Source organism: Alosa sapidissima, chromosome 4, assembly GCF_018492685.1.
Source record: "Alosa sapidissima isolate fAloSap1 chromosome 4, fAloSap1.pri, whole genome shotgun sequence".
Classification (NCBI taxonomy): Eukaryota; Metazoa; Chordata; class Actinopteri; order Clupeiformes; family Clupeidae; genus Alosa; species Alosa sapidissima.
Genome location: NC_055960.1, coordinates 35,287,788 through 35,302,788, shown reverse-complemented (window position 1 = coordinate 35,302,788; position 15,001 = coordinate 35,287,788). Strand labels below are relative to the sequence as shown.

General features: G+C 45.0%; 1 protein-coding gene across 3 annotated transcripts in view; it reads right to left on the bottom strand.

The window, feature by feature from the left end:
• Positions 1-6,273: 6,273 nt before the first annotated feature.
• rassf5 (Ras association domain family member 5) overlaps positions 6,274-15,001 on the bottom strand; it is a 79,071-nt gene continuing 70,343 nt past the window's right edge. For all 3 annotated transcript variants that reach the window (XM_042090934.1, XM_042090935.1, XM_042090936.1), the window contains 4 exons: positions 11,028-11,138; positions 9,461-9,692; positions 8,893-9,008; positions 6,274-7,674 (listed from right to left, as the gene is read on the bottom strand). In XM_042090934.1, the coding sequence (XP_041946868.1) occupies positions 7,522-7,674; positions 8,893-9,008; positions 9,461-9,692; positions 11,028-11,138 (612 nt within the window). In that variant the 3' untranslated portion in view covers positions 6,274-7,521. The remainder of the gene's footprint in view (positions 7,675-8,892; positions 9,009-9,460; positions 9,693-11,027; positions 11,139-15,001) is intronic.

The window sequence follows — 15,001 nt, the reverse complement described above, 5'->3', positions numbered from 1 at the left end:
GAAAGTGGGGGACGGCATTATGCCGGCCGATAGGGCGTGGTGTGTATTAGATGCCATGAAGGCTCAGCATTACTAACACAAATGTACTAGATATTCTCTCAGGCCATTTGTTTGACTTGTTGTTAAGATATTTTCCTACTAGGCTTTAGTGTTGTCTCATGAAGTTAAGCATAATACAATAAAGCTTTATACACTTCAGGCATTGTTTTGTGGTTTTCTACACTTCATTGTTATACACTTCATGCATTCATAGTGTTGAATCTCCATTTAAAACCTTTTCCAAGTCTGCTGTGTTGGTTCTTAACGAAGTGACAAATACAATTAAATATTGTCTGCCATACTTTCAAGTGTCCTTACTGTTCTCTGTTGAATCATACAATTACGTGGCTTTGTCTGAAACTAGTTTACATTTATGTTTGTGTAGGCCTATTTAGCATCCATATCATAAGAGAGACTACTACTACTACTACTACCAATAATAATATAGTAATATAATAATAATAACAATAATAATAAGAAGAAGAACAACAACAACAACAACTTTGCACTTGGTCATATTCACATTTAATCAGATCTGGAGTTTATCAGACTTTTTAAAATCAGATTTGATCCCCTAGGTCAGGCTATAGTTCAACTTTGATGGTCTGAGTGGCAAAGAGAAGATGGCATGGCTGTGTTTACCCATGTCTACTGGTGGCATAGAGAAGATGGCACGGCTGTGTTTACCCATGTCTACTGGTGGCATAGAGAAGATGGCATGGCTGTGTGTACCCATGTCTACTGGTGGCATAGAGAAGATGGCATGGCTGTGTGTACCCATGTCTACTGGTGCACACATGAACTGCACTGCAACGCTACGGAGACAGTAGTGAGTGCTATTCATAGAAGCCTCACTGGTGGGAGAAATTGGCCCGTCTATATTTACCTTAACAAATAACATATTGACACCATTTTGGGAATGACCCCTTGGCAGATGACTGGCTGTGAAAGTTATCCGGCTGAGGGGTGGTGGCAGTGGTGGGGTTATTGGGTGTGTGTGTGCGTGTGTGTGTATGTGTGTGTCGGGGGTTATTGGGGGTGTGTGTCCATCAAGCACGGTGCCTCATGAGAAGCTGCACTTCTCAATTTGGTCTTGCCCATTATGATGGACACACACACCTGTGTCACGTTTGCGGCCACAGCATTAAAGGCCAGGGAGGTGCCCTTGACTGGAGACCACAGTCTTGTCCAAAATTGGGCATTTAGGCGGTGATCACACTGGCCAGCGGCAAGTCTCCTATTGTTTTCTATGGTTAGGCAGCGGAACGGTTGCAGCGCTAGCGTTGAACAAGCTGAGTGTTGAACTTGGTTCAACTTTCAAAGCGCAACGCGAGCATATTCAATTGTCCGTTTAGGCAAACCGTTTGTGTTACTTAGGAATGAGATAGAACTTAGGTGGGGATCACATTGGACAGCGGCAAGCGGCAGCGACAAGCGCAACGCAACGCTCAGACCATAATAAGTTCTATGTCGTTCCCAAGTAACACAAACGGTGAATACTCTCGCATTGCGCTTTGAAAGTTGAACCAAATTCAACGCTCAGCTTGTTAAATGCTAGCACTATGCTAGCGCTGCCACCGTTCCACTGCCGAACCATAGAGAACAATAGGAAACCTGCCGCTTGCTGTTGGCCAGTGTGAAGCCCCCTTTATAGTCTGAGCGTTGCGTTGCGTTGCGTTGCGTTTACTGCTGCCGCTTCATTATTTCCAGTGTGATCCCTGCCTTACAGGGAAGTGGGAGACTTTGGCGCTGTTTGCCTGAGAGGTTTCCTGATCATGAGGCAAACAAAGAAGTGGCTTCCGATGCAGGTCACATGCTTACACAAACCAGAAACCAAATGAGGAACTGATCTGTGCTTTTCTCTGAAGTCATAAAAGTGCACTGAACTCCAACACTTTAAAACAACAAGGCCTTGGTGACCCTGTGGTGTTTGTCTTCCTGGACCGATGCTGCCCCCTGGTGTCAGCCTGGTGAACAAAAAGAAACGAGAAACATGCATCACGTTATACAAGGCTAAATTATATGTACTGCGATTTGTACTTAACCCAGCATTGTTTTTAGCTATGTATTAGTCTTTTTATTGAACATAGTATTTATTTATTTATTATGGTAAGCATGTTACCCTCCTGAAATGCACTTTTTAACTACAGTTTTAATATATTGTGAGTCAAAGCAATGACATTTTGTTCAGTGTGCATCTTGTGTGTGACCTGAATGACAATAAAGTCAGTTGATCAAAATCAATCAATCGATACCTACAGTGTATGCATAGGAGCTCTGGCGTGCAGACTGCCACACGGTACCCAATGGCAACAGAACAGGAAATAAAGGTGATACTTTTCTGCATAATACCTCTGCAGTTACCACTGTGCCAAATCTATATCATGTATCTAATCGCTTCGGACAAAAGCTGCATGGCACTAGCAGAAAATATGTGTGGTATATGTGTGTGTGTGTGTGTGTGTGAGAGAGAGAGAGAGAGAGAAAGAGAGAGACAGAGAGAGAGAGAGAGAACTAAAAGACAGAAGCAGGAGAAAGGAAATATCAGGGAAGATCCGCTAAGGGCGATAGAATGTGAAAACTGGAAAGTAGCTGAGAATTTGAAAGAAGAGATCGCCCTCTGCTGGTGACATACCTTTTCTACAACTGAGCTGCCCCAGCTGAAGGCAGTCATGAGAAGAGATGTGTTGGGGAGGAGATGACTGGTGCACATCATTACTCTTTTTACCTTAAATCTTACCTTACAAAACCACACGTTTCCAAATATTTACCAATATAACTTTATAATTTTAACACTATAAAAGCTGCAATACTTTTTTGCATGTTCAAGACATTACGCAAGACCATGTTGAAGCCACTCTCATAGATGACGACATCAAGAGCATAAGGGGTAGTTTGGGTTAGAGTTCTTATTTCAATGTATAATTTGAGTAGAAACATAGAAACACAAACAAATATGGAATATTTATTTATGAAATGTTTAACATTAATGTCTGCTCATCTAGCTGTCCTTAGAATAGCTGTTTGTATCTCTCTCTCTCTCTCTCTCTCTCTCTGCCGCCAGACGCAGCTTCAGAGCCATGAGTCATGACTTATTGAAGAGCACACACTCACACACACACACACACACACACACACACACACACACACACACACAGACAGACAGACAGACAGCCATGAGTCATGACTTATTGAAGAGGAGGGCTCTTTGGGAGAGGATGCATAAAATGTGAAGGGTATGGAGTTAAGAGAGAGAGCTTCTTGTTTACTTTTAGAAGTGTGGATGCCTTGGATAGTTTTTGGTGTCTGCAGTCTGGTGTGGCATCATGTTTCTAAAATCATTAAGCTGTAATTAAGCTGTTACACAGGTAATTAATCTGTTACACAGGCTGAGATAATTAAGCTGTTACACAGGCAGAGGTAATTAAGATGTTACACAGGTGGAGGTAATTAAGCTGTTACACAGGCGGAGGTAATTACCGGTAAGCTGTTACACAGGTAATTAAGCTGTTACACAGGCGGAGGTAATTAAGCTGTTACACAGGCGGAGGTAATTAAGCTGTTACACAGGCAGAGGTAATTACCGGTAAGCTGTTACACCGGTAATTAAGCTGTTACACAGGTGCGGAGGTAATACCGGTAATCTGTTACACAGGTAATTAATCTGTTACACAGGCAGAGGTAATTAAGCTGTTACACAGGCGGAGGTAATTACCGGTAATCTGTTACACAGGTAATTAAGCTGTTACACAGGCAGAGGTAATTAAGCTGTTACCCCGGCAGAGGTAATTAAGCTGTTACACAGGCAGAGGTAATTAAGCTGTTACACAGGCGGAGGTAATTACCGGTAAGCTGTTACACAGGCAGAGGTAATTAAGCTGTAACACAGGCAGAGGTAATTAAGCTGTAACACAGGCAGAGGTAATTGCGCAGCTGCACTCTGCACCACTGGGGACCCTGGACACAAAATCATCCTAGAGTTCAGTAGATTCTGAGACATTCACAGATTGTTAGCTGACGCTTTTATCCAAAGCGACTTACAGATATCAGTTAAAGGGGCCAGTCTCTCTGGTGCACTATATAATATATGCTTACTTTGTTGACCCAATGATTCTTGGACATTGTTCTGCTAACTTCCCTGATCCTCAAGCCCTTAGTATTGTTCAAGTTCTCCTCATCCTTCCAATCTCAAGAACAACACTGTTGTAACTGTAGGTGTCATCCGTGGTGCTAGAATGGTGATTGTAATAATTGTGTGTAGAACTTGTGATTGTAATAACTATGTGTGTGTAGGAGTGAGTAGAACTCATGTGTGTGTAAGAGTGAGTAGCTTGTGAAGACATGACAAGGTCAGGTAAAAGGTGGACATTTTATTTTATTCTTAATTTTTGTCTTTACAGCATACTTTACACATACCTGTACACATTTGATTCTCATGAACAAAAAGAGTTGCCGGACATCTTTCACATCCCCAACATATCCCTCAGGGTGTGAGTGGTGAAATAAGTTACTCACACACACACACACACACACACACACACACACACACACCAATCTTCAATGGGTTCCCGCTGGAACTCTGGAGTCTGTTTTGAAATACAGTACAACCACATCAGGCCACACTCACACACACACATACACACACACGCAAAGATACACACAGACGAAAGGCACTGCCAGCAGAAACATGGCTGTTTAGGAACATCAGCCTGAGCATACAGTACAGTACAGTAACGTTACATACAATACAATACAACCCCTCGCAAGGATACATCCCAGCCAATAGGGGGCAGCACTCCACTCTCCACAGCAGAGCAGCTGAGGAACACAGGGAACAAGGTGCTAGGGACACTACTGGCTCTAAAGGGGCTCTCGGGGAACGGTCAAACTGTGCTTTTGGTTGTTAAGAGAAGTGTGTGTGTGTGTGTGTGTGTACTGGACTCTGAGATTTAGGAGGCTTGTTTCCCTATTTTTCCATGGCTAAGCCATTAGCACCCACTCTGTGGTCTTTCTCATATTAATGATGATAATGTATTGCATTTCTTTTTTATTCACTGTCCAGTGACTGCGTAGAAATCTTTCTTGCAGATTCCCAATATGAACACAGAGGGTGTCCAAATCAGGACGGGCGCCACTACCTGATCCCTGTACACCAGAGCGCGGCTTTACTAAAGGTTTCTGTGTACTCCGTCAAAAACTGGTGAAACTTCACATCTACTGTAGGAAACCAGTCCAAGCTCACTTTATAAAATAATTATTATGTTTTTTTGCATCTAGGGTACAAAATACGACCCAATAACAATAGTAGATGCACTTTTAACTCTCCTCGCCTCCTCTGCTTTAACATCTCTTCTTCTCTAGCACGTGGTTAGTGCACCAGTTAGTTTAGAGCTTCAGAGGCGATACCATGTGTGTATAGGCAAACCTCTCTTCAATCAGGTCCTGCTAAGGGACTGTGTCCTCTGCTCAGTGTAAGGAGTGTGTGATATGCAAGTGTGTGAGTGTGACAGTGTGTGAAAGTGTGTGTATGAGTTTGTGATGTGCGAGTGTCCGCGTGCATTTGATGGACCCTCTCTGGGCCAATCCCAGGCAGTCATTTCTCCTTAAGCCTTTGAGAAGAAGGAAATACAGGAGAACTCACATAAAGACAAACCATGTGTGTGTGTGTGTGTGTGTGTGTGTGTGTGTGTGAGGGGGGGGGGGGGGGGGGGGGGCAACTTTGGTGTGACGGTGTCCATACTGGCGTAACTCTGTTTGACGAAGAAGACACCACAGCCTCCAGTGGTTTACTGATGATGTGGTGTTGCCATGGTGCTGCTCCTGCTCAGTACGAGAGGAACCGCAGGTTCAGACAGTCCAAAGCTAGGCAAGAATTCTCTCTGGTCTGTTGATCGCAAACACAAACACACACACACACACACAAACACACACACACACACACAAACACGCACACACAAACAAACACGCACACACACACACACACGCACACACAAACACGCACACACCCGTGGATCACAGTGTTTGAGCTGTACAGCAGGAAGAGAGAGGTAAAAATAGTTTCTCAGTGCTTGAGGCGGCATGCTCCTTACGTAAGCGTTCATACAACCCCAGAATGGACCTATGGAGAAGGGGCCTGGCTCCGACTTACAAAAGCATATACACGAATCCTGTAACAGTCACGGTGGGTTTTAAAACTTCAACTCACACCTTTTCACATTTGGAACAGAAAACAAATTTTAAAAGTCTGCAACTGGACATGCTAGTTTTTACAGTACAGCATGAAATTCATTCATAAATCACTAATCTTATCTTTTTCGCTATGCTTCGCTTTAAATGTTCACATGCGACATCATGGGTGATTTACAATGGTGGATGAGAGAATCTTCGCATGACTACTCCTAAGTATCCAAATACCTTAAAAACACCTTACAAGTCAAGACCAAGTCATCTAAAATCATCATCGCCAAGAGTTCCATACAAGTAAAAACAAAATGAGTATTATTAAAGGTACCTAACTGTCACAGAGATATAATGACTTGCTCTTTTAGGATTAGAGGACAGGGGTCCAATCAAAGAGATGGATATCTATGTGGTGGCATTTCATTTGAAGGATCTCTTGAGTAGAAAGAAAACACCCAAAAGTTTGAGAGAACAGGAACACATGATCTGTGTTTGTGAAGTCACAGCAGCAGACGTTCTGTGTGTATACGTTTGTGTGTGTGTGTTTGTGTGTGTGTATGTGTATCTCTGTGTGCGTGTTTCTGCTGATATCTGGCTGCTTTCTGCACCCTGTTTACCCACCCTTAAAAACAGCGACTCCCTGACACACACACACACACACACACACACACACACACACACACACACACACACACACACACACATTAAAGACATGCTTGGGGCTTCAGCGGTGTCCACTGAGGAGAGTCATGCTCTAAGTAACACTTGCGTTAGCAGCAACATGTAGAAAAAAAAAAAAAAGAAAGTTAAAACAAATGAGGACTGACCAAAGAACTTACTCAAGCGGAAAACTGACCAAGAAGGACTAAAAACAAAAGTACTTTACACACACACACACACACACACACAGACAGATAAACTCTCACTCACACACTCACTCAAATGGGTCTGAGAAACCAGTCACCACCAGTATTTCGCTCATGAGAACACACACTCATCCCATTCCCCAGAAAACCCCATTTCCACATCACTCTGTTATCCCCTTCAGCCCACTCATGCCAAATGACGAAGGGGAGAGGGGGAGGGGTGTGGGGGGGTCCACACGGGGTGGGGTTGGGGAATGGGCCTGTAGAGCCAGTCCTGAGCGGATAGTTCATTAGTTCGCAGTTTTGATTGGTTGAGTCCATAGGGGCCTGCCACTGTGATTGGTTGAGTCCAGAGGGCCCTCCACTCTGATTGGTTAAGTCTCGTGGGCCCTCTGCTTTGATTGGTTGAGTGGCCTGGCGATGGGGTGTTGGGGGTCTAGCCCGGCTTGTTCTGCACCTCCTCCAGTGCCTGCAGGAGCTTCTGCCGGTATTTGCCGTAGCGATGCTCCACGATCCGCAGCCGCTCCCTCTCCTCCTTCTCCAGGATGGTCAGGAAGTTCTGCAGCTCCGGCACCGAGAATGCGTGATACTGCAAAGAGAGAGAGAGAGAGAGAGTGAGAGAAAGAGAGAGAGATGGGGAGAGGAAGAGAGAGACGGGGAAGAGAGAGAGAGAGAAAGGGAGGGGGGATTAGACAAATCATGTATGTAGCGTAGTGTCATCTTTGTAGTACTACAGTGTCTGATGGGGGGAGGTGTAATTAGTGCTGTATATCTAGGTGTGTATGCTTTGTGTCCTGGCTGTTTGCCACTCTGTGTGCTATGTCCTGTGGTTGTTTGTTGTATGTTGTCTGTTGGTGATGTGTGCTATGTCCTGTGGTTGTTTGTTGTATGTTGGTGATGTGTGCTATGTCCTGTGGTTGTTTGTTGTTTGTTGTATGTTGGTGATGTGTGCTATGTCCTGTGGTTGTTTGTTGTATGTTGTGTGTTGGTGATGTGTGCTATGTCCTGTGGTTGTTTGTTGTATGTTGGTGATGTGTGCTATGTCCTGTGGTTGTTTGTTGTTTGTTGTATGTTGGTGATGTGTGCTATGTCTTGTGGTTGTTCGTTGTGTGTTGGTGATGTGTGCTATGTCCTGTGGTTGTTTGTTGTGTGTTGGTGATGTGTGCTATGTCCTGTGGTTGTCTGTTGTGTGTTGGTGATGTGTGCTATGTCCTGTGGTTGTTTGTTGTATGTTGGTGATGTGTGCTATGTCCTGTGGTTGTTTGTTGTGTGTTGGTGATGTGTGTTACATTGTCCTATTATGTGGTGAATTCTCAACTGCTGTTAAGAGCCTCCCCTTCCATCTAATCAGTTTATGTTGTGAACACATGTGTAAGTGATATACATAGCTGTTTATGTTTAGTGATTTAGTAGAAGTGTGATGTGTGCTATGTCCTGTGGTTGTTTGTGATCATAGCCGTTTTATGTTTAGTGATTTAGTAGAAGTGTGATGTGTGCTATGTCCTGTGGTTGTTTGTGATCATAGCCGTTTTATGTTTAGTGATTTAGTAGAAGTGTGATGTGTGCTATGTCCTGTGGTTGTTCGTGATCATAGCCGTTTTATGTTTAATGATTTAGTAAAAGTGTGATGTGTGCTATGTCCTGTGGTTGTTCGTGATCATAGCTGTTTATGTTTAGTGATTTAGTAGAAGTGTGTCTTTAGTAGAAGTGTGTCTTTAGTAGAAGTGTGTGTCTTTAATAGAAGTGTGTCTTTAGCAGAAGTGTGTCTTTAGTAGAAGTGTGTCTTTAGTAGAAGTGTGTGTCTTACATCTACTTCTCCAGTCTCGTTCTCCTTCAGGACAAAGGTCAGATGGTCTGGCTCAGGACCGGCCACCAGCCGCAGGTACAGAGGATGCTCTGAGACTTGAAGCTTCTGGAAGAGATCTACACACACACACACACACACACACACACACACACACACACACACACACACATACACGCATTAAAGAATGTACATATTACAGAAGGCAGCTACAGGTGTTCATTATTCACTGTCATACACTAATCTTGCACAAATAACTCAAACACAAATAACTCAATCATGACTGTTAAAGGGACACAGCAAGAGTTTTGTGTGATAACACAGGCAAACCTGTCCGTGTGAATTTCTATGCCTGAAGTTATCTGACATTTTTGAAGCCGTTATATATCTTGTCAAATATTTGAACTTGAATTCTGGCACAGTGCCTGGCTGAGAACTTTAAGCCCAGGGACATATGACAGGAGAGCCACACACCACTGTGACACACACACACACACACACACACACACACACACACACACACGCACACACACACACACACACACACACACACACACACACACACACACACCTTGTCCATCGCGGTGTGTTCGCCTGTAGAGGGCGAACTTCTGCGGGTTGTCCAGGACGGTGTACTTCTTGAGCAGACCCTGGATGACCTCGCTGACCGTGGTGATGCTGCTGATGTGGATCTGCTTGACCGCGTCGCTCGGCAGGTAGAAGGATGCACGGCCCGACACCGTCACAGGCCTTCGCAGCCGCAGCTGGACCTTGATGAAGCCTGTGTACAAGCCATCGGCTGCCTACAGACACAGAGAGTGGAATAGAGGGTGAGAAGGGTGTGTGTGTGTGTGTGTGTGTGTGTGTGTGTGTGTGTGTGTGTGTGTACAGGAGAGAGAAACAGTGTGAGTGTGTGTGTGTAAGTGTGTGTGTGTGCTACAGTGCGGATCGGGCCGCAAATTTCTGTCCGAACCCGGCCCGCGTCCGAACCCGACCCGAACCCGACAGGCATTTTAATTTTTATGTCCGAACCCGACTCGAGCCCGACGCAGATGATGCCTCAGTTATTCCCATGCTAGTGATTAAACGTTCACGTTTGTGGATAGCCTGTCTTTTTAGCCCATTAAACGGAACACACAACAAATTGTCTACAGAATCAGATGAGCGTGCACGCACGCAGGTCACACACAGCGCACATTAACACAAGAGGCCCAAGCAAGCATAGCCTATTGAAATAGAATTCTTGTCTTACCATTGACAAAAAGTCTTGCTCAACAAAACTAAACTGCAACAGTCTTTGAAACTACAGTGCCTCTGTCACTGATCCATATGCAGCATCGATGTTAATTGGGTCCTCATCCAGTGAACGAGACATCCAGTGAAAAATCCTCATCCAGTGAACGAGACGACCTTATAGCCCACCGGTAGCCTATGTCTTTACCACAGTAGCCTATGCAACGCAAATAATCTTAAAATCTCCTGATAGGCTAACAACTTTTTTTAACGTCACCCAAGACTGTGCTTATGTGCATATGTGCGAAATGTGCATAACCATTTGTTTATGTAGTCGTGACACCGCGTGTGCATTTCAGGCGGCATGCCTAAAATGCGTTGTCACGATAAACAAATCTTGCACACAGGAAGAAAGCTATTAGGCTAGGTCTTTTTTACATTTTACTTTACTTCTCAAAAAACAAACGTTTGCATCATGTAAAGCAGACCTGTTGGTTACCCAACATAATAAGGAATTTTAAATGTAAAGCTTCCAATGCATATCGCCCCCATGTGTCCGAACCCGAACCGAACCCGACTGCAATTTCTAAATATTTGTCCGAACCACACTCTAGTGTGTGCGTGTGTGTGTGTGTGTGTGTGTGTGTGTGTGTGTGTGTGTGTGTGTGTGTGCAGGAGAGAGAAACAGTGTGTGTGTGTGTGTGTGTGTGTGTGCAGGAGAGAGAAACAGTGTGTGTGTGTGTGTGTGTGTGTGTGTGTGCAGGAGAGAGAAACAGTGTGTGTGTATGTGTGTGTGTGTGTGTGTGCACAATGTTATGTGCATATATGCTTGTGAGAAAGAGAAATGGTGTGTAAGAGAGGAACAGGACGTGGCGGTGTATAATGACATCACTTGTTCTTCTTACCAGATTCATTCCATTCTCAGAGACTTTGGAGTTGTACGCCTCGATCTTCGCCTTGAGCTCTTCGTCAGAGAGCAGCTTTGGTTTTTCTTCCTCTTCCTCATTTGTGACATTCTGTATCAACAGAAACAAAGCTCATGAGATGGGCATGCATGTAGTGTATGTTACATCATCCTTGTGTTGCCCATGGGGACTAAGGACTCATCTATTTTGCATCTAATACAATTATCCCCTAACATAGGCCACTGCACTGAATGTATGTGTGTGTGTGTGTGTGTGTGTGTGTGTGTGTGTATGTGTATGTGTATGTGTGTGTGTGTGTGTGTATGTGTATGTGTATGTGTATGTGTATGTGTGTGTGTGTGTGTGTGTGTGTGTGTGTGTGTGTGTGTGTGTGTGTGTGTGTGTGTGTGTGTGTGTTTGTGTGTACAGGTAGGTGTGTTAATGTATGTGTGCAAGTGCGTGTGTGTGTGAGGGAGAGACGTGTGCTGCGTCACCCACAGGAAGCCCTGTCAGATGAACAACAAAGCCACTTCCTGTTGTCTCCAGCCAGGCCTACCTCACTACGCTACTGTAAGGCCCTGCTCATCACTGCACAGAGCAGCTCCACTCAGCTCAAATAGTTAGAATATACACAAATACACTGCACATCTACATAACCCAAACAACACCCACACACCACCACACCAAATGTTGTTAATTGCCATAACCCTGGCCGCAAGGTTTAATAAAAATGCAGTGCATGGCGAAAAATTCCTCACTTTATTGAGTGAACATACGCACATCTACACAACATCCAGTGATTCACACAAAAAACATCTGATAAAGCACTGTATACAACGCCGCCATGAATACTGCTGGTGCATTTAACTGTTAAACCATACAAGCAGAACAGTGAAGAGCATAAACCCAGTGTGTGATGATGACTGCAACTGTCCTGTTCAGTTAGGGGAAATCAAAATGGCCAAAGGTCTGTCTCCCTCTTTATGAATTCCCTCGCCATTCCAGTTATTATTTCTTCTTGCAGTGAGAGTGAGTGAGGTTTGTCTCTCTCTCCCTTTCTTTACCTCTGTCTCTCTTTATTTCTCTGGGTGTATTTTTTCTATATATCTCCATCTCTGCATCTCTCTCTCTTCCCCCCCCCCCCCTACACACACACACCCCAACCCTTAATTCCTCCTGTTGCGTAACTGCACCCTGACAGTTTTCAAAATGTCAGCTCTGGCACAAAGAGGACTTGACGTGATGACAAACCCTTTCCCTGCTCACTGAGGTGATGTGCCGTGCCCCCCCCCCCCACAACACACACACACATTTCCATCTCCTACTCCCACTGCACAGACAGAAAACACATTGCTCATCAGGGGAGTGTCAGCGTGTGCGTGTGTGTGTGTGTGTTTGTAGGGCATCGCTGCTGAGCAAGCCTTAGCAACAAAGAATTTCAGTGCGGTATTTTTAGATGCTGGCAGCAACGTCCTCGGTAATGCACGCAATGCAAAAGTGCTTCGTGCTCCTCATTCTCTTAAGAATGAAAATGCCATTGACAAAGAAAAGTGTGTGTGTGTGTGTGTGTGTGTGTGTGTGTGTGTGTTAGCTAGTGAGAAAATGACACAGATAGAAGGAGAGAGAAACACAAAGGGAATAAAGGAGAGTGATAGAGAAACAGATAGAAGCACAGAGAGAAAAGAAGAGAAGATATAAAAGACATATGGAAAGAGATGAGGAGAAAGAGCGAGAGAAACAGTGAGAGATGGAGAAGAGAAGAGAGAGAATCATTAATTCATTGCACTCCTAAGGCTGTATCTGGCATTATTGGACACATTCAGTTCCACTGCACACCCTCTGCAGGATGCTGAGGGATGCCTGGCAACAGTGACGCCTGAAAACCCTGTCACCATTACACATGCACACACACACACACACGCACGCACGCACACACACACACACACACACACATGCGCGCACATACACACACAGACTCTTGGTGAGGCAGTAAGAGCTGAAGACCTAAATAAAGAGAGCTGTTTGTTGACCACCTGTCCACTGAAGGTTTCCATCTGTTCGTGCATCTCATCTCTCCTGTGGTGCTACGCACTGCCCACCTTCTCCCTACTCTCCCTACTGTCACACACACACACACACACACACACACACACACACACACATCATGTGCCTTCATACATCTGGGTCATGTCATACACACCGGGACTCAACAGTGGCTCTGTTCTGGGTAAAGCACAGTAAGCTAGCATAATGCACATTTGCACAGCTAGCATGGACGGGTCATGTCTATGTTCCCCGAGTCCTATGTTCCTCGCTCAGGGTTAGGGTTAGATTAAGGGTCCTATGTTCCCCTGTCCCATACAAAGCGGGGAACATAGGACCCGGGGTACACTCTCCATGGACTACAGAAGTATGGGGGCTAATGGGTAAAGGAGTACAAGCAGTTACAGCTCTATAACTAATAACATAAGTAGTCAAGAATAATCAATAAGCTAATACTAATGTGCTGAGGAAGTTTGGAGGATTGAGGGAAAATTAGATAACCCTCTAATGGGGCTAGCACAGATCGCTAAATACCTAAATAAGCTGGTGTGGTATAATGGTTAGCACAGATCGCTAAATACCTAAATGAGTTGGTGTGGTATAGGGGCTAGCACAGAACGCTAAATACCTAAATAAGTTGGTGTGATATAGGGGCTAGCAGAGAACGCTAAATACCTAAATGAGTTGGTGTGGTATAGGGGCTAGCACAGAACGCTAAATACCTAAATGAGTTGGTGTGGTATAGGGGCTAGCACAGAACGCTAAATACCTAAATAAGTTGGTGTGATATAGGGGCTAGCAGAGAACGCTAAATACCTAAATGAGTTGGTGTGGTATAGGGGCTAGTACAGAACGCTAAATACCTAAATGAGTTGGTGTGGTATAGGGGCTAGCACAGAACGCTATAGGGGTTAGCTTGAATCTTCTCAGCAATGCCATGTGGTGATATGTGGCTGCTGTCCAGACTGCATGTAGGGGCTGGTTGTGCTAGTGGAGGTGTTTACATGGCTGAGTGGTTGAGTGGCTCAGGAAGCAGAGCCCCTCCACTCTTACGGCCCAGTGAGGCGAAGCAGAGAGTGCTTTGGGGAATTACAGTCTAAATGTCACACACATACATACACACCAGCATTTAAAACAGCGGCAAAGCCTACATAGACACACATACAAACACTTAAAACAGCACAGAGGCTCCCCCCCACCCCACCCCACACACACACATTAAAAACAGTGGCGAGTTCCTCAGCCAGAACAGCGACTGATGAAAAACCCAAAGTGCAACCGACTACCCCCGGACTTGTGCTGGCCAGACATTAGTGCCAAGCCCCCCCCCCCCCCCCCCCTCCCACACACACACTTAAAACAGCACAGAGGCCCACACACACAAACATGCACACACACACACACACACTTAAAACAGCACAGAGGCCCACACACACAAACATGCACACACACACACACACACACACACACACACACACTTAAAACAGCACAGAGGCCCACACACACACACACACACACACACACACACACACACACTGGCCAGACGCTAGTAGCTGCTGCCCCCCTCTGGGCGCCCCCCCCCCCCCCCCACGCAGCAGCCAGTGATGTGTGAGGAAACACCACACTGACCATTTGAACACAAACACACACACCAAGCAGTTAATCACAAACACACACCAATTATAGTAGGCTTTAGTCATCTCATGACCAGAGTCCCTGTGCTAGTGGTAGTCATCTTTAAGTGACATAAATCTCTCTTTCTGGGTTATGTCCAAACACAAATCGGAGCTTCTCACAAGATGAGCCAACAGTGATGGATCAGCGTAGCCGTGCATTTCTGAAACAATATCAGTGTGTGTGTGTGTGTGTGTGTGTGTATGTTGTTGGTGTATGAATGCTCAAATGCATATCAATGTATTAGAACTCAGCAT